This window comes from Lepidothrix coronata, unplaced genomic scaffold, assembly GCF_001604755.1.
Source record: "Lepidothrix coronata isolate B3197 unplaced genomic scaffold, Lepidothrix_coronata-1.0 Scaffold109, whole genome shotgun sequence".
Taxonomy (NCBI): domain Eukaryota; kingdom Metazoa; phylum Chordata; class Aves; order Passeriformes; family Pipridae; genus Lepidothrix; species Lepidothrix coronata.
Window position 1 is genome coordinate 3,130,080 of NW_016690289.1, and position 24,738 is coordinate 3,154,817.

Here is a 24,738-nt window from a genome sequence, read left to right on the forward strand (position 1 = left end):
AAAAAATGGCAAAAAGATCAACCCAAATTTAATACAAGTTAATATCCTGGTTGAGAAGAAAGCCTAAGGCCACTTAAAGATGATTCTGGGAAAGGTCAGCTGTAAGAGCCTTCTGGCTGTGAACCTGAGGTTTAGTCATTCTGACACCATTTTTTGTTACAGGCAAATGAAACAACTACCCATAGTGGGTGGGTGGTTGTTTAATACTAGTCCGAATACTGGGGTTTATGTACAAATCAGCTTTTATCCAAACTGATTTATTTCACACACTCATCCACTCACTCCCCTAAAGCACTACATTTGCTGGGGTCTCAGCATCCTTTCAGGCAGAGAGGTTTGCTGCTGGTGTATGAAGGTCAGGCAGAAATCTGTGTCCCTCCATACCATACAGGTATCCAGAGCTACTAGTCCAAGGTACTATCAGTCAAGGTTCTGGGGCATCCTCTGGTATTTTTCTTCACACATCATAGAATCACAGAATCATAGAATCAGATGGGTTGGAAAGGACCTCTGAGATCATCAAGTCCAACCCTTGATCCACTACCACCACAGTTGCTAGACCATGGCACTAAGTGCCACGTCCAGCCTCATCTTAAAAACCTCCAGGGAAAGAGAATCCACCACTTCCCTGGGCAGCCCATTCCAATGCCTGATTACCCTCTCTGTAAAGAATTTCTTCCTAATATCCAACCTAAACCTCCCCTGATGCAGCTTAAGGCCATGCCCTCTTGTCCTACTGCTGATTGCCTGGGAGAAGAGACCAACCCCCACCTGGCTACAACCTCCTTTCAGGGAGTTGTAGACAGCGATGAGGTCTCCCCTGAGCCTTCTCTTCTCAAGGCTAAACAACCCCAGCTCCCTCAGCCTCTCCTCATAGGACTTGTGCTCGAGTCCCTTCACCAGCCTCGTTGCCCTTCTCTGCACCTGCTCCAGCACCTCAATATCCTTCCTGAACTGAGGGGCCCAGAACTGGACACAGCACTCCAGGTGAGGCCTCACCAGCACCGAGTACAGGAGCAGAATCACCTCCCTGGTCCTGCTGGGCACACTATTCCTGATCCAGGCCAGGATACCATTGGCCTTCTTGGCCACCTGGGCACACTGCTGGCTCATGTTCAGCTTCCTGTCAATCCAAACTCCCAGGTCCCTTTCTGCCTGGCTGCTCTCCAGCCACTCTGTCCCCAGCCTGTAGCGCTGCAGGGGGTTGTTGTGGCCAAAGTGCAGGACCCGGCACTTGGCCTTGTTAAACCTCATCCCGTTGGAACCAACCCAACTCTCCAGCCTATCCAGGTCCCTCTGCAGAGCCCTCCTGCCTTCCAGCAGGTCGACACTCCCTCTCAACTTGGTGTCGTCTGCGAATTTGCTAATGATGGACTCAATCCCCTCATCTAAATCATCGATAAAGATATTAAACATTGTCCTGACCTACAAGATGTTTCTTTTCAGGTTTCTGTTCTAAGGTTACTTCTCATCCTTCTTTTTGGCACCACATCTGCTTTCCAAAATACTTCAAACCCCAATCAAAACTGTCTAAGTACACAAGACCAGCCACCTAATCGATGGTTCTATCATGTCTTTCAATTGGAGAATTCAGGTCATAACTTTGGTTTAGTCCAGGTATTACTACATTTATAATTTATAATCAGACTATACTGACAGTAGCCAGCAAGTAGAAGGCTTCTTGTCCTTGAGAGCTCAGAAATTGATACATTCACTTCCCCACACGTATACACTGAGTTACCTCACAATTTAAACTTTTCTTTTTACCTACAAATGATAAAGAGGTCACACTGCTTGAAGGCATGCTGTATTCCAACACTACTCTTTGAGAGACTGTTGCTATGCCCATTCTCCGGAGGCCATTTCCATGGAAATAACCACTGCTGAACCAGCAGCACTGTACCAGTAGTCACCTTTCTGTATTCTTACCCTGCCTCAGGGCAGGTAACTCCATCCCTGTGCAAAGTCCAATGCAACACCAGCACTGACATCTCTTGTAAACAGGGACAGATCACAACTGAGCTCTTTCTATGACGGACTCCCTGGTTCCTCCATTCAATTTGCAGTCTCTTCCTTCCACATCTAGTGGCTAGTTTTGCCTATGAACAGTGTACAACATAGTCAGTAAGGCTTGAAAACAGATCAAGTGGGTATCTCGGATTATTATCACAGCATGAGGGTTCAAAGGACTTAATGCATTAAAAGCAGACTACTAATAAGGATAAATAGTTTGCCAGAATCTGTAGCAAGAAAAAGCGAAATCATTATCTGGACAGAAAAAGGGAAGAGAAGCCCAGGGAAACAGAAATGACAAGACCAATGCTGCTGCACTTAATCTTTGTGTCTGAAGAGATTATATATCCCTCTGTCAGCCATGTCCCACCGGCAAACTGATGTTGACAGAAAAAATTCTTATTATCCCAGCTACTATTGAGTTCTTATTTTCCCTTCCCATCACTTTTCTACTTTTCTCCAGCAGGTACTCATTAAGACTTACCAAGTACGTCTCCAATTCGTAATTCCTAACCCTACACCACTGTCTATTAAAAACAGTTCAGTTCCCTTTCTCAGAGTTCACAGATTTATACAAGTTCCTTCCAAAGACTCATTTTCTAAAATTTTCAATTAGAGTCAGTACTGATGTTTCAGAGTCCTCTCAGAGGGTTAACAGAACGCAAAAAAAAAAAAAAACCACAACCACCAATCTTTGATGAGGCTGAAAACTAGACAAATATTTTGAAAGTAATATAGAAACTACAGAAAGAAATTAACAGTTATATGGAAGTTAAGGTATCCCAAAGCATCAGTCAGTTGATCTCCTCTTAAGAATACTGCTGGGAACTACCTCTAGCTCCTTTGCTTGTTTAAGGGTATCCAAGTTCATTCTGAAGGTGCTCAGCATGAACAATTTTAAAGTAGATGATCAAAGTGTACATCAAAGAATGGGATATGGTCAAGTATTACTTCATCATGAAATTTCAAAAAAAAAAATGTACAGAAGAGTGACTGGTCTCCAAAGTTTATTAAAAATCAAAGAATAGAAAACTTTACATAAAAATATGTCAATTTTAGCTTCCACATAGTTGTCCACACAAAAAATTTAAACATTATTTTTTAAACCTGTAGCACATAACCACAGTGATAGCCAGGCCAATTTATTTGGTTCACCATGACTGAAGTGTTACATGATACCACTTTTCAAATGAGTTTTGCTTTAAAAATGGATGCTAGTATAAGACACCAACTAAAGCCTCTGAAGGCTCTTTAATGTAGTTATGGTCAATATTGCTAGTGTGTGAAGACTAAGCAGTACAGGCTCATGTAACAGCCCTTAGATATTATTTATGAATCAGCTCACAATTTTTAGAACTTTTTTATTTTTTTAATTGTGATGAGTCTGGAGCATTAAGACAAACTTTTTGCAAACAGATATGCACTACTCTACTTTGGAATGTTGCCCTCTCTCCCCTCAAGGACCTGCTTGTGTTCAACAGATTCAGTAATAACATGAACTACTGCTTCAAAGGCATACAGCATATTAAAAAGCTTCATGCTTGACACCTCATTTCAATATTCAGCTATCAGTTTTAAAACCTTCTATACTGTGTACAGATATAGATGTCCCGTTAACAGGATTCTTCAGCTTCCTCTGCTAGTGGACTTACATAACTTATCTGTAGTTTTCTGTATAGCTTAAGAACTCTCACTAAAAAAAAGGGAAGTCAGAGGGCATGAGATGTGACCTACTCCCAGGACAACTGTGGTGCTTTAAAAACTCAGGGTTAGGCAGGATGTACATTTTTAAAAAGTTAAAGACAGTGTTCGTCATGGCAATACACACTTGCATAGTATACCTGTATGCATCTGTAAGTTAAGTGCCAGCCACTCATCCTGTGTACAACACTGGGCTGTGCTCTCCTGCAACACATTAAAAGATACTTCTTGTAATGCTTAGAGCAGCTGAAGTACTTTTTATATATTTGCTCTTAACAGAACTAATGCATCTGCATACAGATTCCTTAATGGAATCAACATATTTCCTTTCTCCACATTCCTTAAGCCGGGTATCTCTGTTTAATAATGTTGTTTCAACCCAAACATTAACAGGTTACGTTATGAAAATTGATCAAAGCGTGTAGTTCACAGCTTTTTAATTTCATATCAGGACTTGAACCAACCTTTTTCCCATCCCTCTCACAAGTTTTACTTCTGGTACTACAAATGCTGGATTTGTTGTCTATTTAAAGGAATAAAATTAAAACTCATTGGTCAGAGCAAGACAACTGATAGAGGCCAGACAATGAGCTAAAAAACACAGGGTCAAAATGCTTTGGAGCTTAATACCTTCTTAAAACTGTAAGCCAAATCGCACTTTCATTGTGAATCAAGAAGCCTCAAATATTACCAAATGTCATGTTTGTAACACTGCTCAGACAACCTGCCAAAACTATGAACCCAACTTAGATAATGCAACCTGGGAAAGGATCTGTAACTTAAAAAACCTCTTCCCCTTAAATATAACTTATGTGACAATATGAAATTAAGTTAAAAATTCCAAGTTATTGCACAAATTATACTTCCAATAGTTACAGAGCAAAAAATTCTGAACTTTGAAAGAAAAACAGGAGAGCAGCAAATTTACTTTTATGAATTCCCAGCTTGATTTGCTGCAATAAAAAAAAAAAAAATTCCAAGGGGCTGAAGTTTCCTTCACTTCCAAAATAAAAGAAAACAGAACCCACAAAGGAACAGATGTAGCCACAGCAAAAAAGCTACAGCATTTGTAAATGTCCTTGCAGTTCTATTGTCAGAGCTGCTTCGGCACTGAATGAACCACTGTGGGAAGGCAGAAAACAAACTTCCACATTTATAAGGCTTCACAGATAAGCACAACTACTTCTTGAAGATGGATTGAACCACCACACAAAGAAACATGCAAAGAAGTCAGCTGCAGATATTTGGCAACACCAATAAAACGATGTGCTGGACGCTGGTCTCCATCCCCCAAGTCGAGTGGCACTCACTCAGTTTGTCTGAACAGGGAAGGTCATTTTGGCATCTGCCATTATCTGCTCAGACTAATAGGCAAACTGTCTCTGTGTTTTTTTCTTCTCCATATATTACGATTGTACTGGTGGTGTCCTCGGTTACCAACTGGTTGCCTCATGCCTCCACTGCTGACGGGGCTGTAGCTGTTGCCTTGGTTATGATTTCCTTTCATGGAAAACTTCATTCCACTGTGCTGCTAAAAAAAAAAAAAAAAAAGGCACTCAGTTTAGGCATACAAACAACAAATGAAGCACACATTACCAGCTGTATTTCCTCAACAAGTCACTTCCACTGAATACCACTTGAAGCAACTGGTCTTTTCATACTTGTCTAATTTTAGCTGTGCAAGTCCAATGGCACTAACAGTTTACTAAGTGTTTTCTGAAGTAAATGTCCTGCAAATGAAATGGTTCAGATTTCAAAGCATCCTTAAAACCCTTGGATTTCAGTATAAAATACGCTCACTGTGCATCAGCCTTATAAAACCAGAGAACTTCCACATTAAATACTAATTGTGGCAGAGGTGTCTGTTTTTTAGAGGATCTTCGCAAGAGCATGACCATGACCAAGTGAGACACTCAGCAAGACTTTCAGAGATATCCTGGACGAATGCAAGGGCCTTATCACATGAGCTGATCCATGTAAAGCACAAGTCTGCTCTACCCATAATTCACTCAGCGACACATAAACTAGGTACAGCATGTAAGGAGCTTGTAAATCCTACAGGTCTGATCACAGGGCTACAAAGTCCCTAGATCATACCTCACATGCTGACCAAGGCAAAATAATTAAATGATCAGAAATATAGCACAACACTTTCTTTATGGGATCTCCAACAACCTGGAACAGAAACTGCCTAAAAGATCTAGTAGCAGTCTGAGTAAATCTATCACATATAAGGTACTACACACATACCTATTGACTGCTTAATGGCATACAGTAAGTTGGCTTAATACGTACGTACTTAAAATAGATACAAGAGTTTCAAAAGATGAAGCTGAAACAGATTTCCTAAATACTGATAACATCAAAGCAAGCTCCTTTCCTGACGTCTGACAGCAATAACTTAGGACAGACAACTGACTACTTGTAACAAAAGCTAACTAACCAGAAGTGGCTAAACAGGAACACAAAGTAAACATTTGAAGCAACTGCTTAGAATACTAAAGTAGCTGCAGATATTTCATTATCTGTATTTCCAAATAAGTTTAGAGTAGAAAGAACCCCAAGCCATCATGACAACTGTGTGTACAAAACAGAAACAGTTATTGAAAGCATAATTCCATAAGCAACATTCTACTGTCAAATTATAATTAGAAGAGACACTGAGGATCCAGAAAAACTGCTGAAGATTAGTGTTCAGGAATAACTACAGTTAACTGCAGGGTGGCAAAAATCCCTTAAACTATTATTTAATTTGTACAGTGTGTGTTACATCAATCCAATCAACCTTCAATATGCAACTTCTAGACTCCCAAGACAGACATGCAAGTGCTACCCTCAGACTACCAACAGTAAAATAATTAAAGGACAAATTAGAAGGAGGAAATGCAAGCTGTGAATTTCTCATTCGTAGGAGATACAACTTCCCAAACCTTATTTATTGACATATGTTGTGAAAATATCTACTAGGAGGTATTCACAAAAATCAACAACATGAAACTAAAAAAAATTAAGAACGTTTTATATTTTTGGCAAGTAGTTCTTCAAGCAAACACACCATCTTGTCCCATTCTTGCACTAAGTATTTTAGTTCAGTAAGTGTACATCTGACTTAATTATATATAAGTATTTACTGTAAATAAGGTCAAAATACAGTAAAAATGATCCCTCCTTCAACAGTTAAAACACTAAAAGCAGACAGTCATTACAGTCACTTTCAACTATATGCTGAAAAATAGAGCAAAACTTTAGTTTTGCTACTGTACAACCAGAACAAAACTTGGAACAGGGAGCACACATTCATCAGCAAACCTATCCATCCTCTTCAGCTTGAAATGTAAAAAATCTGGCAACTTCATCTTCAATTTGAGGATTCAGCAAAAAAATCGGAGGCAGAAAGGCAGGTGATCACAAGATGAGACATGTACCACGGCAAGTATGTCAATTAAGGCTATCTACCCATGTCCAAAAGAAGTCATATCCCTCATCTGTTCAAAAGGTAAGCAAACTTCCAAAGAACGATTAATAATTTAGCGAGAGCATGAACTTTAGCTAGTGATGAAGCATTCTGCATTGTTTTTTAGGCCATCAAGATAAAGACTGTCAAACTATCAGAGCAGAATCTGAATCCATCTATCTTATGGCACATCAGCTGAGAGCAAGTGCATAAGGAAGTTAACTCAGGGACTTCTTCAGTCAGAGATGATGCCTTTACGTTTATTAGTTCTCAACTGAGTATTATTTGCTAGTTCACTCAGATTTTTGAAACCATAAGAGTTTAGCATCCTGTGTCCTCTGCTATGGCATTTCACAGCTTAAATCAGCATCAGATTTAATTTGAATCAGATTAGATGATTTTTCAGTTCTTGGAGTAATTGATTTCTTGTCATTCTGCTCTCTACCTTTTTCTTATACTGCTGATGACTACACAGACCTCCATCATACCTCCTCTTTTTCTTTTTCAGGTTGAAGAATCATTCTTTCTTTACACAGAAGCAATTCCATGTGTTTGACCACTATTAACATCCTTCACTATTTTGTTTCCATTTGTATTTTAACTTTCCTCTGATGTAAGAGGCAAAATTAAACTCACTGTTTGTGATGGACGTATATGGATTTTTACACAATGTTTTAATTTCTATTCTTTGTTCTGAAACATGTCTGAAGTTTGGCTTGACACTCAATTCTCAGTAAGAAATCAAGAGAGCATTATCAAAGCAGTGTTCTGCAAAAGTGTAAAGATCTCATCTTTGTAAGAAACTGTCAGCCCAGGGTCTACCACTCTCTACAAAGTTTATAGTATTTCTTGGTGCATCACCTTGAAAGGTCCTTCTGCCTCCCTTCTCAGCTAGCCCTTAAGGAGCCAGAAAACTTTGCCACTGCCTTTCAGACATCAGGTAGCACAAACACCTTCAGGGCTTTCCCAGTGAACTCCATTTACTACAAATATTGAATCCTTGTTTCTCATCTTCCAATTAGTTCATTGTTTAGAAGGGGACACATCATTCACTTAGCTGCTTTCAGGATCTTTGGTAAAAGAAATTTATTTCATGTCTTTTGGAAATCCCAAAAGGCTGTATAAAACATCCTTCTGTTGTGCACACAATTCTAGACATTCCCATGCTCAGGAGTCACACAATCATTGAGAGATGGCATCTCTGTAAGCAGATGAGATCAGATAATCCAAAGAGAAAGCCCTTCATCTGAAATACAACAGAGAAATCTGCAGTTTAGAGGTTTTGACTTCTTTGGATCTATTCCTCTTGATAGAATAATCTCCTCTCCCATCACAGGGCTATCGATTCAACAACTGAATGACAGAATTCAATTGTTTTTCAGCTGTGTTGAATAAGCTGCTAGATCTGAAAGGAAAACTAACAAATTTGCATTTAAGCCAAGCCTAGGGGTGGGAGTGAGGTGAAATTCTGTATCACATACCAGGTTAAAAAGGTTTCCAATTAAAACAAACAAACAAACAAAAAACCCCACAAAAACAAACAAAAAACCCCACCAAAACCAAACCAAAACAAAAAAAAAAACCAAAAAAACCCAACATAAAAAAAGATATAAACAAATAGCCCAGAGCTTAACAGAAAACAGAAAAAAACTGAACACACACATCCCACTCCCTAAAAAAAAAAGCCTCAGAAAACCCCTAAGAAAAGGATGTACCCAGCCTTTACTCCAATCAACAGAAATCTGGTTGAAATGGAAATACCAAGTAATTATTTGCTAAGGAAACCAAAATGTTATTCTTAATTACCAGCAAATTTACTATACAAAACCTCTGATATTCAAAGAGTGTCATTATTCAAAACGAAAATTTAGCCAAAAAGAAATCACCTAGTCTTTGAAATAAGTAACATAACAGAACTGAAGTCTAAACATAAACAGGGCTTCTGAGCTGTTTTGGTCTTTAGGGGTTTCTTTGCCTGACGGCACCTCTAACAAAAGCAGAGAAATATTGGTAATAAAGTATCTGTACTCTTAACTTTTAAAGAGATTATATATAGTGTTCAAAAAAAATGGTAAGTACTTACAGAGCTAAAGGAAAAGTTTAGAAAAGGCATGACAGTTTGGAAAGATCACTTATTTACTATTTTGTTGATAAGACTACAGGATTAGTGGTCAGAGCTGAAACTAGTCTGCAGTTGATCAAACTCATATACCTCAAAATCATTTCATGTGAAATACCATAGTATTCAGAACTACTTTAATGTACCATTAACATTTTAGTATCCCCTTAAATAACTTAACATACATCCTCAAAATATTTCACAGTTATTTTCAGTATTTCCAAATTTTCTATTTTAAGCTTGTAGCAAACAAACAAACTCCCCCAAAAAGCCAAAACAAAAACAAAAAACCAAAAACAAACAAACAAACAAAATAAAACCAAAACCAAACCAAACCCAAAATAACACAAACAAACAAAAAAACCCCGACAAGATAAAAAACCCTTTTTTACGGATTTATCTTTACTTTCCTACTTTCTGAGTAAAACAACATCTGGAAATACACTAAAAAATTTAACTTACTGTTCTTTATGAAATAAATTCATTGTTTTGCAGAGAAATAGTGAACAATGACCTAACCAACATTTTCATCAATATGCATGAACAATAAGCCAAGTATTAGGCAATGGTCCAACCAAGCCTCATTACTTTAGATTAGTTCACAGGATTCTACAAGACATTTGCATCAGCTACCTGGGCGTACTCTTAACTGACAAGCAAAAGCAAAATAAGTTCTTCCAGAAGTTGTTTAGTACTGGCAATTTGGAGAAATAAAGCCCAAAGCACTGCAAATATCAAAGACACTTCCCCTCTTTTGGGTACCTACTGGCTACTTTCAACTACAACTGACAAGATCTTGAGTCCGGAATAGATATATAAAACCCCCAAACCCCCTTCTGTTCCCCTTAGAAAGGGAAAACAGCACCTTATGGAGCCAGCCATGAGAGAAGCAAACAAGAAAAATCACAGTGGAGATCAGAAAGAGCTCAAAAGCAAGAAAAGTTTTACATCTAATCTTCCAACACAAGAGAACTGGAAAAATTAAAGCTGCAAGGGAGGTTATATCAATCCTTCATATCTTATTTCACTTTGTTACAGGCTACTGGTAGAGCTACCACACAACAGGAAGTATTTGGTTCTCTTCACCTTTTACAACAGGTTAGGCAATACTAGTATGAGCAGGTCAAAGATAAACTAGTATTTCAGAGACTGGAGGGCCTAGTCCCAAAATGACTGACAGTAGAGACTACCATTACCATCTCAGCAAATACTGAACCATATTACAGTAAAGAAAGTAAAATGACATGCAAAATAAATACCCTTTTTGATCTTGTCACCAGTCAAGTTTTAAAAGTGAGGGGTGAGAGTGAAAACAATGCTACCAGAAGACAGAACTCAAACTGCAATTTTGATGATGTTGCGACATGGGTCACGAAGTGTTACCTGCATACTTGTCATTAAGGAGAACAAGAGATAATAGCTTTTTTAGCACACAGCAGACAATTTCAGACCTTAAAGACAAATCTTACTTCACTGAGACTACTCAACTTTTTTGTTCCAAATAAAGAAGTATCACAGTGAGCAAACCACTTTCCAGATGATGAGCTGATATCAATACAGTACATGTGAGAAACTGTGCAGACAAAGTGTATATGTGATTATTCAAATCAATCTCAGTTCAGGAGCAAAAAAATTGATTACAATGACATTGGAAGATAAAGGAGTACTACACAAATAAAAAGAAGGTATGACTTCCACGTTTTAGTAAGTCTGTCATTTATGGTGAGTTTATCTTTCTAAGAAACTACTATTTAGACTTTGTCTTTCCTGCAACTCAAAAAGCACTCAGGAAGCAACCACCAAGGTGGCCAGAGATTTCCACACAGTCCTATAAACATCTAGACTGGATATTTATATGGAGACCTCAGGAGATCATTTAATTCAACATTCTGGCTGTAAGCAGAGTCAGATTAGGTTATCCAGGGTCTGGTCAGGCTAAGTCAGTTTCCATACATGTAAAGATAACACCACTTAAAGACCATCCATATAAATATAGCACAACCTAAGATGAAAAATATCTTGAGTACTGTTTTCAGCTGAACAACCTCAAACTCAGATGCAGTTTTTCCTTTTCTCCTTTCTTTAGGAAAGGAAATAAAACATCATCCACTTCTCCTAGTTTTGCATGTATTAAATCAAGAACCAAACAACATTCTGTCACACACAGAAGATAGCAGTCTGATGTTTAGAATCAAAACCGTTTCCAAAGTAGACAGTAGTATACTCCCTCTTATGAAAATGCAGGGACACCGAAAAATTATTCCACCCTGAACGAGTGTGCTCTAGATAAAAAAACAAGAAAAATGTCATCTGATTGACTGACAAAACTTTCAGTACCTAAACAGCTTAAAAATGCCACTGAACAAATGAGGTCTTTTTTAAATTGAAGCTAACATACTAAAAACTCTGAAGTATCACATTATACTAAGGGAATTCAGCATATTTGTACATCTGGCTAGTTGATGATACCTGCCTTCTCAGAAACATTTGGTAGAGTTCAGCATTGACATGAATTAAAACATGCCTTTACAAACCTTTCTTTCATCCAGGTGAACTACACTTAACTGCTTGCACTCATCTAAAAGAAATACATTTTTGACTGAAGTCCCCGACCAATTTTGTTTTCAATGCTGCTAACTTTTCAGTAATCATTTCAGAGATACTAGCAGGACCAGCACTACTACTGACTACTAGTAACACCACTAACAATTGTTCCAGATAAAGACGAACTCTGAAACAAAAGTATTTTAGCCAAAGAAGTGCCTGTAAAGCAGTATAAACAAGCAGTTTATAAGTTTAAGTGTCTGGCCTTATTTGGCAAAACACAAAAGAAACTGAAAAACAAACTACTCCTGCAAGTCCTTTTATAAGTTTTGACTGTGGTATTTCAGCACTGACATTAAGGTTTCATTTCCTAGTTGTTTCCCGTGCTTCCCAACTGAGCCAGTGCATGGTGCTATGAAATTTGCAATGAACACATTCCCAGACACTACTCATCTAAATGGTCTTAGGCACACTAGAAGCCAGTCAATACAGCAGAGGGGCTGGTGCTTACTGGCTTTAGATACTTTGGAATCAAAAGAGAACCCTTTGGGGAAAAAAAGAATCATCTTGAAAATGAAATGAAAGAGTTCTTCAGACCTAAGAAAAAGGAAGTTTCTTCTGCCTTCATTGTTGACCTAGCATCCAGCAATCCAGCATGAATTGAACTTACTTGATCTCAAAGTAACAACAGGGAAAGTAGTCCTTTCCTCTCCATGGGAAGATACCGAGCAATTTCTGCCCCTCCATTCATCTGGACATGCATGTCAGGATTTGTTTTCCTGCATATTTCCAGTGCGCAGCACTGCTTCATAAACTGTTCTGCTCTCCCAAGTGACATTTCAAGCTGCTTTTCAGCAGAGTAGAAGAATGATTACCTTCGAAAAATGATGGATGATGATCCTGAAAAGCTCCTGTGCCAGGAGCTTAATCAGTCCCTGAACTATCTGGAAATTCTCCAATTAATTATGCAGTATGTAAACAGAATTGGTAATCACACCAAGCTTGTTTCAAAAAGAAAATATTAGGAAGCTTTAACAGCAGCAGACTTGCCTAGAAGGCTGTAATTTGTTCAAAATACATTCACTGCTCTTGACATTGGCACCTCCTGCTTTTCAGGGTTGCACTCAACATCTAGGTACAGCTTTCCAAGCAGAACTGAGGTGGAGGAGGTTGCCAGGGAAAAAGTTGAATACACCATGTAGACAAATGAATCCCTTTCAAAACTTTTTGAATATGAAAGAACACTTGCTGTTAAGAAAAAAGGCTTGTACATGTTCAAATCCATTAGGAGTCCTCTGAGCAAGAAGAATGTGCCCATTAAAAGTTATAAACTAGCATGGTCTTAGGTTTTATCAACTGCAAAAGGAAAGCCATCAACCTAATCTAGAACAGTCCTGGTCCAGAAGGTAGAGGTAAAAAAAAGACATTTGCAATATTCTGGGTAGAAGGGCTTCATTTCCCACTTCTGACTCACGTCATAATCTTAATCAAAAAAGTACATTTCTACTTCACAAAATACAAGCTTTTGGTGAATTCAAGGCAAGAAATCATCATCCCATTTCTGAACGGTAGATAGCAAGAAATTCTTCTGATTTTGTGTGATTCTCAAGGGCACATCTTTGTCAAGCAAAAGCCACATAAGAATTCCCACTTTTAAATACATAAGTACTATATAAACTACTAAAAGAACAGTTAATCATTGGAAAGGACAGTCAAGTAGCAGAAAGCCAGAAAAAGTGCTACAAAGCAGTTGTTTTCCAAGATTCAAAACTCCAACAGAGATCCAAAATTCATACAACACGTTGCCTCTTCACAACTGGCAAACACTCTGAATGCCAACTTGTTTTGTACTAACAACCGCATGCCTCCAAATTGGATTTTATTTTTTGTAATTCAGAAGCTCAACTCCAGAGTACCTCTTCAGAAAAGTAGAGCTATTAAGGAAAACAATCTAGACTAAGTCTGTATTTTAGATGAAGTTTAACTTAAAATAGCTCTCCAGTTTTATTCTAAAAAAAAAGTCAAAAGTTTCAGACTGTACACTAACAAGTGAATACTCAGTTGCAGACACTAGAATAGCAGTATATTGTTTTATTAGCTTCTCACTAACAGAACATTTCCTGTGCAGATAAGCTGGTTTTGCCTAAGTAAGACTGAGCAGTAGGGGAAAGCGGGGAAAGCAGGGAAAGGAGGAATGAGGGGAGGAATCTGTGTAATCACTTCAATTAAAATCAAAGGCAGGTTAAGGGAGGTGATCATTTGCTCTCTACTCAGCACAGGTGAGGCCACACATGGCAGTGCTGGGCCCAGGTCTGGGCTCCCCAGGAACAGAGACATGGACATACTGGAAAGTGTTCCACTGAAAGTCCATGAAGATAAATAAGCGCTGAATCAAATAAAAAAGGCAAGGTCATTAAGTTGAAAATATCCTGGCCCTAGATTCTCAAGAACTCTGATAAAAGGACTCAGAAAAGAAGGAAAACATTGTAAGAACCTGACCAAAACTAGGTTTCAAAGAAATCAGCTTGCTATTTTGTTATCGTAGGCAACCTACAACAACCCACAAGTTGCATTAAATTTCATGTGTGGCATATTAATAGTTTTAATAATCAAGACTGGGGGAATGTTTTCTGGCAGATAATAAACAGCACTAAGGCTATTTAAAAAAAAAAAAGAAAAAAACAAACTAATGATTTGACTTTCCCTTGTACTATAATGGCTATATTAGCCAAAATACATTCACCTCCCAGCACATTTATGTACACATTTTATTTTTTGGTAAAAATTTTTGTAGACTTGCCCATAATTAATTTTCTGTTCTCTATCTTTAAAACATATTACAGAAAGTTACAAGTGTAACCAGATCTAATAATTCAAAATCAAGACAACCAAACAAGCCTAGAAAGGTCAGTACTTTTCTCTGGATTCAAAAACAAGCTTACACCTATACCACCTATGTGAAGTTTCTAATCGAAGAACAGGAACTCAAACAGCCTAAAGATCTGCAAATATCCCACTAGCTGGGCACCAGGACTCTCAAATACAACTTCAAGAGTCAAGACACCTGACACTCGCTCTTTAACTTACTCCTGTGTGTCTGTGTGGTGGAAGGGCTCTTATATGCGGAGATGCAACTCAAACACCGAACACTTTCCCACCCACTCTTCTCCCCCCACTTCTGATACGGCAGCTAAGTACTTCTACAGTTACACGAAGCTTAGCACAGGCTATATGAAGGTTATCTTCAGAGGTTTTTAGACTGACAGCACAGCGCAAATGATCTACACTTCCGATTTGATCCCTTTCTCAGGAAAGAGTTGCTCCGTTTAGTTGGCTCATACCTGGTTACTGGCGGCCATTATCAAGGTTCCCGTAGGTGCAGATTGGGGTTTACCACTTGGCATAGGCAATGCGGGTGGTAAACTGGCCATAAGCTGAGTCGGTGCTTGAAGACTGAACTGGTAAACACTAGGAGCTGTGCAAGGTGGTGTATCTGATTCCTTTTGGCAGAGAAAAAGGGGAAAAGAAAAGCAACTTTACAGAAAGTACAGTATATACAGACTATGCACGTGAAAATGCACCCAAATATCAACTCATGTGAATACTGTAAAATATAATTATTTTTTTCAATGGTAAAAAAGTAAAATACAAGCCAGCAAAAGTTTAATTGAACCTATATTAAGGAGACAATGTCAACAGGTCTATGGCAATCACAGGTTCCAGTCAGCCCAATCTACAGCCAAAGTTATATCTCTACCAAATTCAAATTAAAAGAGGGGAACTAAGGCTGGGAAAAAAACAGAACAAGAACACCAACACTAAGCTACAGAAGGGCTAGAATTTTAGGTGTCACGGCAGTTCAGTCCTCTGAACAACGTTCTGGATTGTACTTATTTCTAAGTTACTCACTGTAATTCTTACAGTCTTCTCCCATTCTACCCAGCAACAGCAAAGTTAGGGCTCCACCTACCAAGAAACAAGGAGACGGTCTGCCAGTTAAGACTCATTTATGTTCACCAGTCATGCACTCCACTGCTCATGAGGAGTTCTGTTCCCCTCACTTCCCACCTGAAATCTGATAATTCTTCAGGGGATGCAAGATGGATGCAGGATTACAGAAAAGATACTGTAATGGAACTGGTATGACTGATTACTATTCCTTCTTCTCCTTCCAGCCTGATCACCAGCAATTTCAGATGCGTCATAATCAGACATACAGGTAATGTTAAAACATAGTATGGCTGGAGCACTTAATAGATAACAAGCAAAGACGCGAGCACAGATTTAGGGGTTTATAGGAATTACTGAAGTCTGAAAACCCCCTCAGGTCTCAAGCGACCAATTATTTTGTAGGTCGAGGAAGTTGGAAAGCAAGCTACAGCCTTTTGAAACAACTTTGAACACAGATCTCCCAAAACTTATTTTTCAGCTATAACATAATGGCAAAAGTAGCTTTCCCTACATTTTATTGCTGTTTTTTACCATATTCTTAACTCCAAAGCATTCTGAATTTAAAAACAATGGAAAAACCTACTTTTTATCCCAAATCAAGAGTGTTTTTTCCATTTCCAGTCATCTGGCTCAAAGTCTAGGAAGAGATGGGGCTTGGCCAATTAGTAGTTTAGGAGTTACCATATTAAAAGACATTACTGGCTCAATCATCACAGATCTTTACTGTTAAAATAATTACTGAAATATTCTATTGCTCTTTCTCTAAAGATTAATTGCCTGGAAGCAAAGACTCTTCACATATTTAAATAGATCTCCAGCACTACTACTTGCCCTCACATGGCCTTGTTTTCTAAATTAGATTCTTCAGTTAGAGAATAGGCTGTTCAAGAGCAGAAAAAAGAAAGTATTTTAAAGCTTTTCTTGGGGATGAAGAAGATCATTTAAGAGAGACAGACAGTTGTGAATACTGAGTAGCCTAAGAATTGAACTACTACAAAGCAAAATTTGCATCCCAGCAGAAGTGAATCCCAGTACAAACAGTCCTCAATAAAACCCAACTGTTAGAACAATCAGTCTTTTATTGGTCCATACAAAGTTGTGCTTACTAAAAAATAAGTTCTAGAAAGAAAGGAGCTGCTCTCCTGCTAGTTCAACTAGTGGTGAACGTTACATTAAGCTTTTGTGAAGCAGTTTCAGATAACTGCATCATGAATTCACTGTAGACAGATCCTACTGGTAACAAGAATATGTGCAGAAAATTAAGTCTTATTTATGAGATCAGATGTTCACTGTTTAATAAATATGTTCGTCATAATGGGAAACTATATGCTGTATCACTGACCAAAAAATTAAGCTTGGTTATATGCACATGCCTGGATTAGATGGCATTTTTCTCCTTGGCCCAATCCTACAGTATCAGCCACAAGAACAGGCTAAGGTCTCCACAGCGATGAAGTTTCTTTGGACACTGTTGGTCATGGAATTAATAAAAAGCTTATAAGAAGAGAGATAAATAATGAAAGGGTAGTCATGTTTGAACAGAGTTCTAAGCACGCTCACAAGTAACTATGAACTAGCAGATGGGATGGAAAAAGGGATCTTACTGCCTATCCAAACCAATGCATTATCTTCTGCAATCCAACCTTCGCAAACCTGACCAAAGAACAATTTTAGTGTCTCCACTCAAAGAACTCTCTCTTCTGCATGGATACAGCCCTGAAGGCCGACATACCCAACTCAGATGTGACACCTCATTCATGAGATTTCTAAGGGGCTTTTGTGCAACGGAAAGTTAACTCCAGTCAGGAAGGAGCAGCAGATGGAAGACAAAAGGGAGTCATATCATTTAATTAAGATTAGACAAATTTCACCACAAGGAACCTTGTGTTGCTTTATGTTAATTTTGTAACAGCTATGTTCTTCTGTCTCAATGTTATTTACTGATACACATCTCATACAAGCAGATTGTATCTCTCTCCTGAGGCAATCCTGGACTGCTAACAGGATTAACGTATGGAGTTGATATCCTAACTTCTCAACAGCATCTAAACTCTTTTGTGAAGAGCAGCATTACCCTTCTTGATTAAACTGAAAAGTTAACCTCAGTGATCAGAAAATTGAGCCCAATGTGAACAAATCTGATTTTCCATAAGCACTGCCTACACTGAGGGATTAAGTCTTTCTTGATCTTCTGGACCAGATTCTTAAGTATAACGTGCAAACTTGAAGGATAATGGAATTTCAGAAGACGTACAAGTAAATACATACTCTCGACACTTTAGGTACACGTTGGAAGAGAAAAGCTCTGACCATTACTAAAGTAAGGGCCACAGAGGTCACATTATATAAAGATAAATGTAAAATAAAGGGGTAAGACCCCTTGATTTTAGCAAATAATCTAGGGATAAAGCTAAAATGACTGCACTAAGAGCCAAGGTAAGTTCCTGATCCCTTGAATGGGGCAAATATCTTCTAAAGAGATGCAGGTACAGGTTTATCCTATTGGGAAATTTCCATTTCGAAACATATTCTTTATATCAGTTTTGACTTTCTGAGTAAGAACGTAGTACCTGGAAGGAAGATTTCTACTATTCACAGCCTTGATTACTGAGGACTGTAATTTACTTTAATGCTGGAAAGACTGAAGTATGGAAACTCAAGCGTTACTGATCATAGTAGTGCATCCGCATAGACAGAAACAGTGAAACACTGCAGACATATCAAAGATGAAGAACTGAAGCAGTCTTACAATCAAGACTTCCTGACATACAAAGAGAAAAAAAAAAAATCCTTCTTCTGTTCTGCAAAATGCATCTCCCATTATAAAACATCCCAGGACCTCAACAGCAAGAGAATATTTACTTGTCGAAAGCTCCTTACTAACTAGGTCTGGCCATAAGAGCTTATTTCAATGCTCTTAACTCAAGGCTTAAGATACAAGGTAAAGTGTATTAGTACAATCATCCAACAAGACAATAGTTCAGTTTCCACGAATTTCATGTGCCAATTATCCTCACAAGCTTTCTTTACATCAGCCTAAATGTATGATGAAAAAGTTGTGCCATCTGCTTTGTTTCATGGTGTAGTAAGTTGAAACTTCTTAACAAACAATAGCTATCATTTTAAAGCTTTCAATTTCCAAGGCAGTAGGCTTTTTTAAAAGCTGAAGTGGCCTAAGATCAATTAATGATGTGTTTAAGTTTTGGCCTATCCTAGAAGTCAGTATTCAGAAATAAAAACTTCAGAAATTCAGTATTCAGAAATAAAAACAATAGAATGCAAGTTTCTTGCTAATGTGATAGATTTGGGTTTTTACGCTCCTCTTTCCCAGAATGCACTACTGAGGTCTTGGCAAAAAGATTCTTATTGTTTCCATTCTCAAAACTTCTTCCACTAATTAAGCAATATTTCTTCTCTTTCCCATAACATTCATAAGCTGAAAGCTGTGAGAGAACAATGAGCACTTCAAAAATTGTGTTCCATCTTTGCTTTCAAAGAACTGAAAACTGTGAGAAAATTGGTGTTTATAGTTAACACTTTACACTACACAGGGTTTTTCATATGCTTCTCTCCTTTCTTACAATTACAGTGATTTAACAGTAACTGCTGCCAGTCTTACTCCTTTTGCCTCTTTTCTCATTCTAGCCTTCTCCATTATACCTGCATCATCATCTGGCATGATTATGAGCCAATACACAGAGGTGAACCACAGAAACAGTAATCTCCTTATTAGCTTCATCTTCTGAATCAGCTCACTGCAGGATTAGGTGCAGAAAAGTGCAGAAAAGCAGGAGCAGCTAATGAATGTAAACTTTGGTAGCAAGTACATCTAACTACTCGACTGGCTTAGTAAAAGTGTAAAACCACACTCCTTTGAACATAAAGCAACACCAGAGGACTTCAAAATTTCATACTTTGGAGCCACATGTAAAAGAAGAACTTGAATGCATGCTCTCAATTGAATGGTTTTAGCCCCAGGGTTTAGCTGGGTTTTAGCCCCAGCGTACTTAACTCTGCTTGATAAACCACCATGCTTCCAAAGTGTTTTTATGATCACCCCCCACCCTCATCTCATGTCTTCCACATCCTGTGCTGTTTCTTGGTAGGTGGAGCCACAACTTCAGCTATGGTGTAAATAAAGTAGAATTGAGATGAACAACATTTCTACTTCTACAGGAGGTCACAAGGTAGATAACTTGAATCATTACAGTTGCACCATTTCCACTGGCCAGCCTATAAACAATACAAATGTCTCGAGTTAAGATGAAATCGGTTGATTTTCCTACCTTTCATTGCAAAAGGAAAATATCTTGGTCATCTTGATTACAGAAGGGGAAAGGTGAAAGAAGAGATATAGGATACACAAGCAAACTGAAAAATATGTATCCTCCAAAAGCATTAGTGTTCATTTGACAGAACAACAACTAAAAATGTCATCTAATTTGTATCTACCAAGATTAAATTACAAGCACAGTACCCCTTTAACCTCACCTCATTATATCCTGTCAGGCCTTACTGTGAGCTTATTCCAAGTTTTATCAATACTCAGTGTATTTCAGGTAAGTCATCTTAAATAAAAAGATCACAGAAGTGTGTAATTTTAAATATCCTTTGTTATCCCAGTACTTTCATTTCACGGGCTTTCATCTGGTCTGTATTGTTAACAATATAGCAATATTTCAAGTTTGATTTTCAAGTTATGCACTAAATTACAGGACTCATTATGCAAGCTGAACATACATCATTCTAGATTCTAAATACTAAATTTAGGTTTTCTTCCATCCTAAAATGGCTTAGGTACCTCTGAGGTTTTTTTCACGGGAGGGAATGTTAAGATATGGCAAGACTGTAACTAGCCTATGGCATCAGAAACTAGTCTGAATTTGACACTTCCAAAATTATGTGCTTCTCTCCTTACTTCACTGACATCACAGCAGTAAAATCCCATTTTACTTTCTGACACAAAAATTCCTTCTGTACCCTCTGCTGCTTAGAATAACTTGTTATTAAATAAAATTACTTTGGAATTTTGTATTCAACGTTGTGCCTCCTGCAGCTTTGCAGAAATTTATTTCAAGTGGATATGGATAAAAGACTGCTTAAGGAACTGATAGGAAGCATGGAACCGATGAAGAGCATGAAACAGTATAAAACAGCACATGGTCAGAGATACAGGTTAAAAAACACAAAAATAAATGTGGGGCTATATGGTGAAAGAGGAAAATAAGCAAAAGAAGCACTGGAAAAGAAATTTGTTCCCCTCTAGTTCACAGAAAGCAATCATAATCTGCACAGCAGTAGCAGGCAAAAAGAGTGGAGTTTCAAACAATATGGGGCTTAAACTCCTAAATTCCTCAAATCAAATGTCAATCAAATGTTTTTTCCCAGTAACATCAGGTTGTCAGTGCCTGTACACTCAGGGTTGCCCACTGCTTCATGTGGAGACCAGCTGGCTGCAAGTCAGCACTTACACTAACCATCAAGAGGCCTGCCTTTTAAAGAACTTGTCTCTATTTGTTCAGGAAGGGGAGAAGAGCAAGACAAAAATCTGCATAATAATAAAGATGATCAACTATCAACATACATTTGAATTGCTACTTTGATTAGGACATGAGACTATTCAGGCAAGTAGGAGAAAAGGAGAAAATCTGTGTAGCTCTTGCTCTCAGACTAAGAATTTTACAAGGCCACCCCCTTCTGCTCTCTCTCCTTACACACAAATTTCAACTGCAACCCTGCAAATTAATCAGTCATTAAGACAGATTTAACAAGATTACGAGAAGAGCTGTTACATATTCTGAAGTGTCTGTCCCTTTACTGTAGATAAGCATATACCTTACACCTGCAAACTTAACTTTAAAAAAAGTGCAACATTTATCTGGACAAGGTAAGTCATATACTCTATCACTTCTCTCTGTGACTATGGAATTACAATGGCTCCAGCTAATAAGCTAAAATTCACGGTCTTCAGATAATAAGAAAGAAAGTGAGGTGGTGATAACTTGATTAAGCATGTTGAGTTCAAGCCATAATTACTGCAAAGCAAGTAGGAGTTCCAAAATCAGTGTGGATCTTGTAAGCATTCAGCAGAACTGGAAGAATAATGATTCTTAGTCTTATTAGTCATATTCACATATAACTCTCAGAATACACAGTACTTGATATAGTGAAAAGACACATTCCCAGAACACTGAAGGTACTGCTCAGCACATTCATTAGCTGATGGGGCAGAATGGTGGGGAAATCAAGCACTGACATTCTGACAATAGGTTTCTATGAAGCCTGACCTGCAAGGTTTACAGGTAAAATTTCAAGAACAGTCTGAAAGAAGATACTGTAAATGCTAAAAGTTTAAAAAGAGGCAAGGATTGTGCCATCCCCAAAGCTAGACTATAGGGGTACCTTGTTCACTGAAACTTCAACTACCTTGGCACTACTACGTAATCTTGAGAACTCAGAACTCTTCACAAAATCATTTTGTCATACAAGCCCACACAACATTATCACCAGAAACATTGAGATAAAGTGCATGAAATTTGTTAGATCCAAACTTTTAACAGACAACTTGGAGATTCTGTGCTGCACTGGATATGAGATTACATATCTATTGGGTAAGGGAAAAGAGATTTAAATTTTCCTATTAGCCATGACATCTGTTACTGATATGCAGGTATCACTGTCACATAAAATGTTAAGCTTTATTTGGCATAACAGCATCAAAACTTCAGAGTATACTTAGCACTAGGAATCAAAACAGACCAAAATAAGACATACCTAGGATTATTTTTTACTTGGCAGAGACTGTTCATCAGGCAGTAGATATTCTCCAGCATAACTCTACAACTTCCTGACCTAACAGAAAGCATTTTTCTACAATGCTTAAGCAGCAAGAAATCCAGGTCACCAGAATGCAGGTCCAGAACGAAAAAAAAAAAAACGCATTTTCATGAGGAATTTGGTCACTGATTAGGCTGTGAGACTGACATCTGCAACTAGCCAGAACAAGTAGAGAGCTGGGGGCAAACATCCTTCTTTTCACTTGGTTGCAGATTCTCATAACACTCACCTAATTGAGTATGAAGGGGAGATTTCCTAATGCCAGAGGCTTGTTTTCTGTTATGGAACAGTTTAACTCTTGCTCCCACAGAGTAAACACTCACACACTTTGCACTGTCCTTGATGGCAAAGTCATTTATAAAGCATCTTCCATTATTCAATTAAACATTTGTTGGATCATGTGGGAATGCATAGTATTTTACAACTTACCTGTTTGCAAGAGTAAATAAAGAACATACATTGCCTTTTTGTCAGGGCAGCACAGGGTATTTTAAATACCTGCAGACCAGAAGGCTTCATTGAGAGAAGATTTACTACATAGACCAGTTTGATAATAAACAGAATCCAGAAAAATGTATGAACAGTTTAATAAGTTTTGGTGATCAGAGTCCTTGTTTTTCTCATGTGTTCCTCGGTTTGCTCCTTATCACTAATATTTACATTCTTCATAGAGCTGAGGTAACAAGGCAGGAATTTTAACATTCGGTATTTTGTAAAGAACTACATTAGAAGTACTGGTGAGCGAGTCTGCATTGACATGTACAGTAAGACAACCACATAAACGGAACAGCTCTCTCATTAGTAATAACAACGGTATCAGAAGACAGGTTTCTTTTCCATGAGGTTTTTGATCCAAAATTTACTGGTCCTTTGAAAAGCTGTTTTTTGTGACCAAGATTGACTAGGACACATGAAAGACAGCACAACTAGAATTTCATTAGCCAGATAGTGGTAGCATAAGGCACTTTGTAAATAGCTTTGCTGCCTTGGAAAATCCATAAAATTATACTTTTTGTTCAGATTATGATTTGGTCTCATTAGATGTGCACACTGGGCTGTGTAGCAAGCTAGTTCTAGATGTGAAAATTCTTCCTGAATTTCAGGTGGTTTGCTGAGAAAAAGCACATAAATCTAAAATATACAGGGAAAGAGAAGGCTGTCCTTGAAGAAGGTACTTGTCTTGTTCCCAAGTACACAGGTTCTCATCTTCAAAAGGTTGCCATAGTCCCTGAAGAAAGGAAAGGAGTAGCAGAAATGCAAAGAACTCAGGGTAGTAAGTGTAAGCTCTCATATCCCTACACATCCATTTTTCAGAGTGTATACAGGTGTTGAAAGGCTGACTTCTAAATGCCAGCTCTGGTTTATGCCAATCCAGTCTCCAGAAAAACCTGCTCCTTGTTCTATTCCGAGACCTGTTCTCCCGCTGCTGGAATAAATCTATAACCATTGCTGTATCTGAAGGGCCCATAAGTCCAAGACATCAGAAGCCTTGTCTATTCAGCTGCTGAATCAATTATAAGATTGTAAGGCAAAACCTGTACTGCTGTCAGAACTTCAAGAAAACAAATCTGTTTAAAAACCACACAGCATGCTATATTACAACCAACTATTACACCAAAGGGCTTAATAAAAATTCTAGGATCCCTATGAGCAATACTGCACTGCTTTGATAACTCCTGCACACTCAATACATACTGCCAGTATTGTTTCCAGGACATGTTGACAAATATATGCAAGGTCTCCAGACTTACTGCCAGTGTACAGTGATGTGATGACTTCAGAACACAACTCCTTTTCTGCTAGCATGGATGGCTGGAGAGGGGCAGTATGATAACTAATGTCACAAGTTTCCAAGTCTGTTTCCTCAAAAAGGTCCAGATGCAGCTGATCACTATTACCAGTGAGACTTCAGCAGTAAATGGAAAAGCAAATGGAAAAGCAAATACACTATCTAGTCCCTCTAATTTAACAGCTAATATCTTACAGCTGATAAATAGCAAAAGATATTCTGCAGTCACGCAAAATACACCTCCAGAAACAGTGTCTTAATGTAGACTTGAAGTTTTATAATGACATAGGGATGAATATCTTGCTATTAAAATAAAATTTAATTTTTGGG

At 38.1% G+C, this 24,738-nt stretch overlaps 1 protein-coding gene across 1 annotated transcript in view; it reads right to left on the reverse strand.

Moving 5' to 3' along the window:
* Positions 1–3,003: 3,003 nt before the first annotated feature.
* Positions 3,004–24,738, reverse strand: part of PAPD7 (poly(A) RNA polymerase D7, non-canonical) — a 32,025-nt gene continuing 10,290 nt past the window's right edge. Inside the window, exons 4-5 of the mRNA XM_017824149.1 lie at positions 15,173–15,331; positions 3,004–5,245 (exon numbers count right to left, since the gene is read on the reverse strand). Coding sequence (XP_017679638.1) covers positions 5,066–5,245; positions 15,173–15,331 — 339 coding nt within the window. The 3' untranslated portion in view covers positions 3,004–5,065. The remainder of the gene's footprint in view (positions 5,246–15,172; positions 15,332–24,738) is intronic.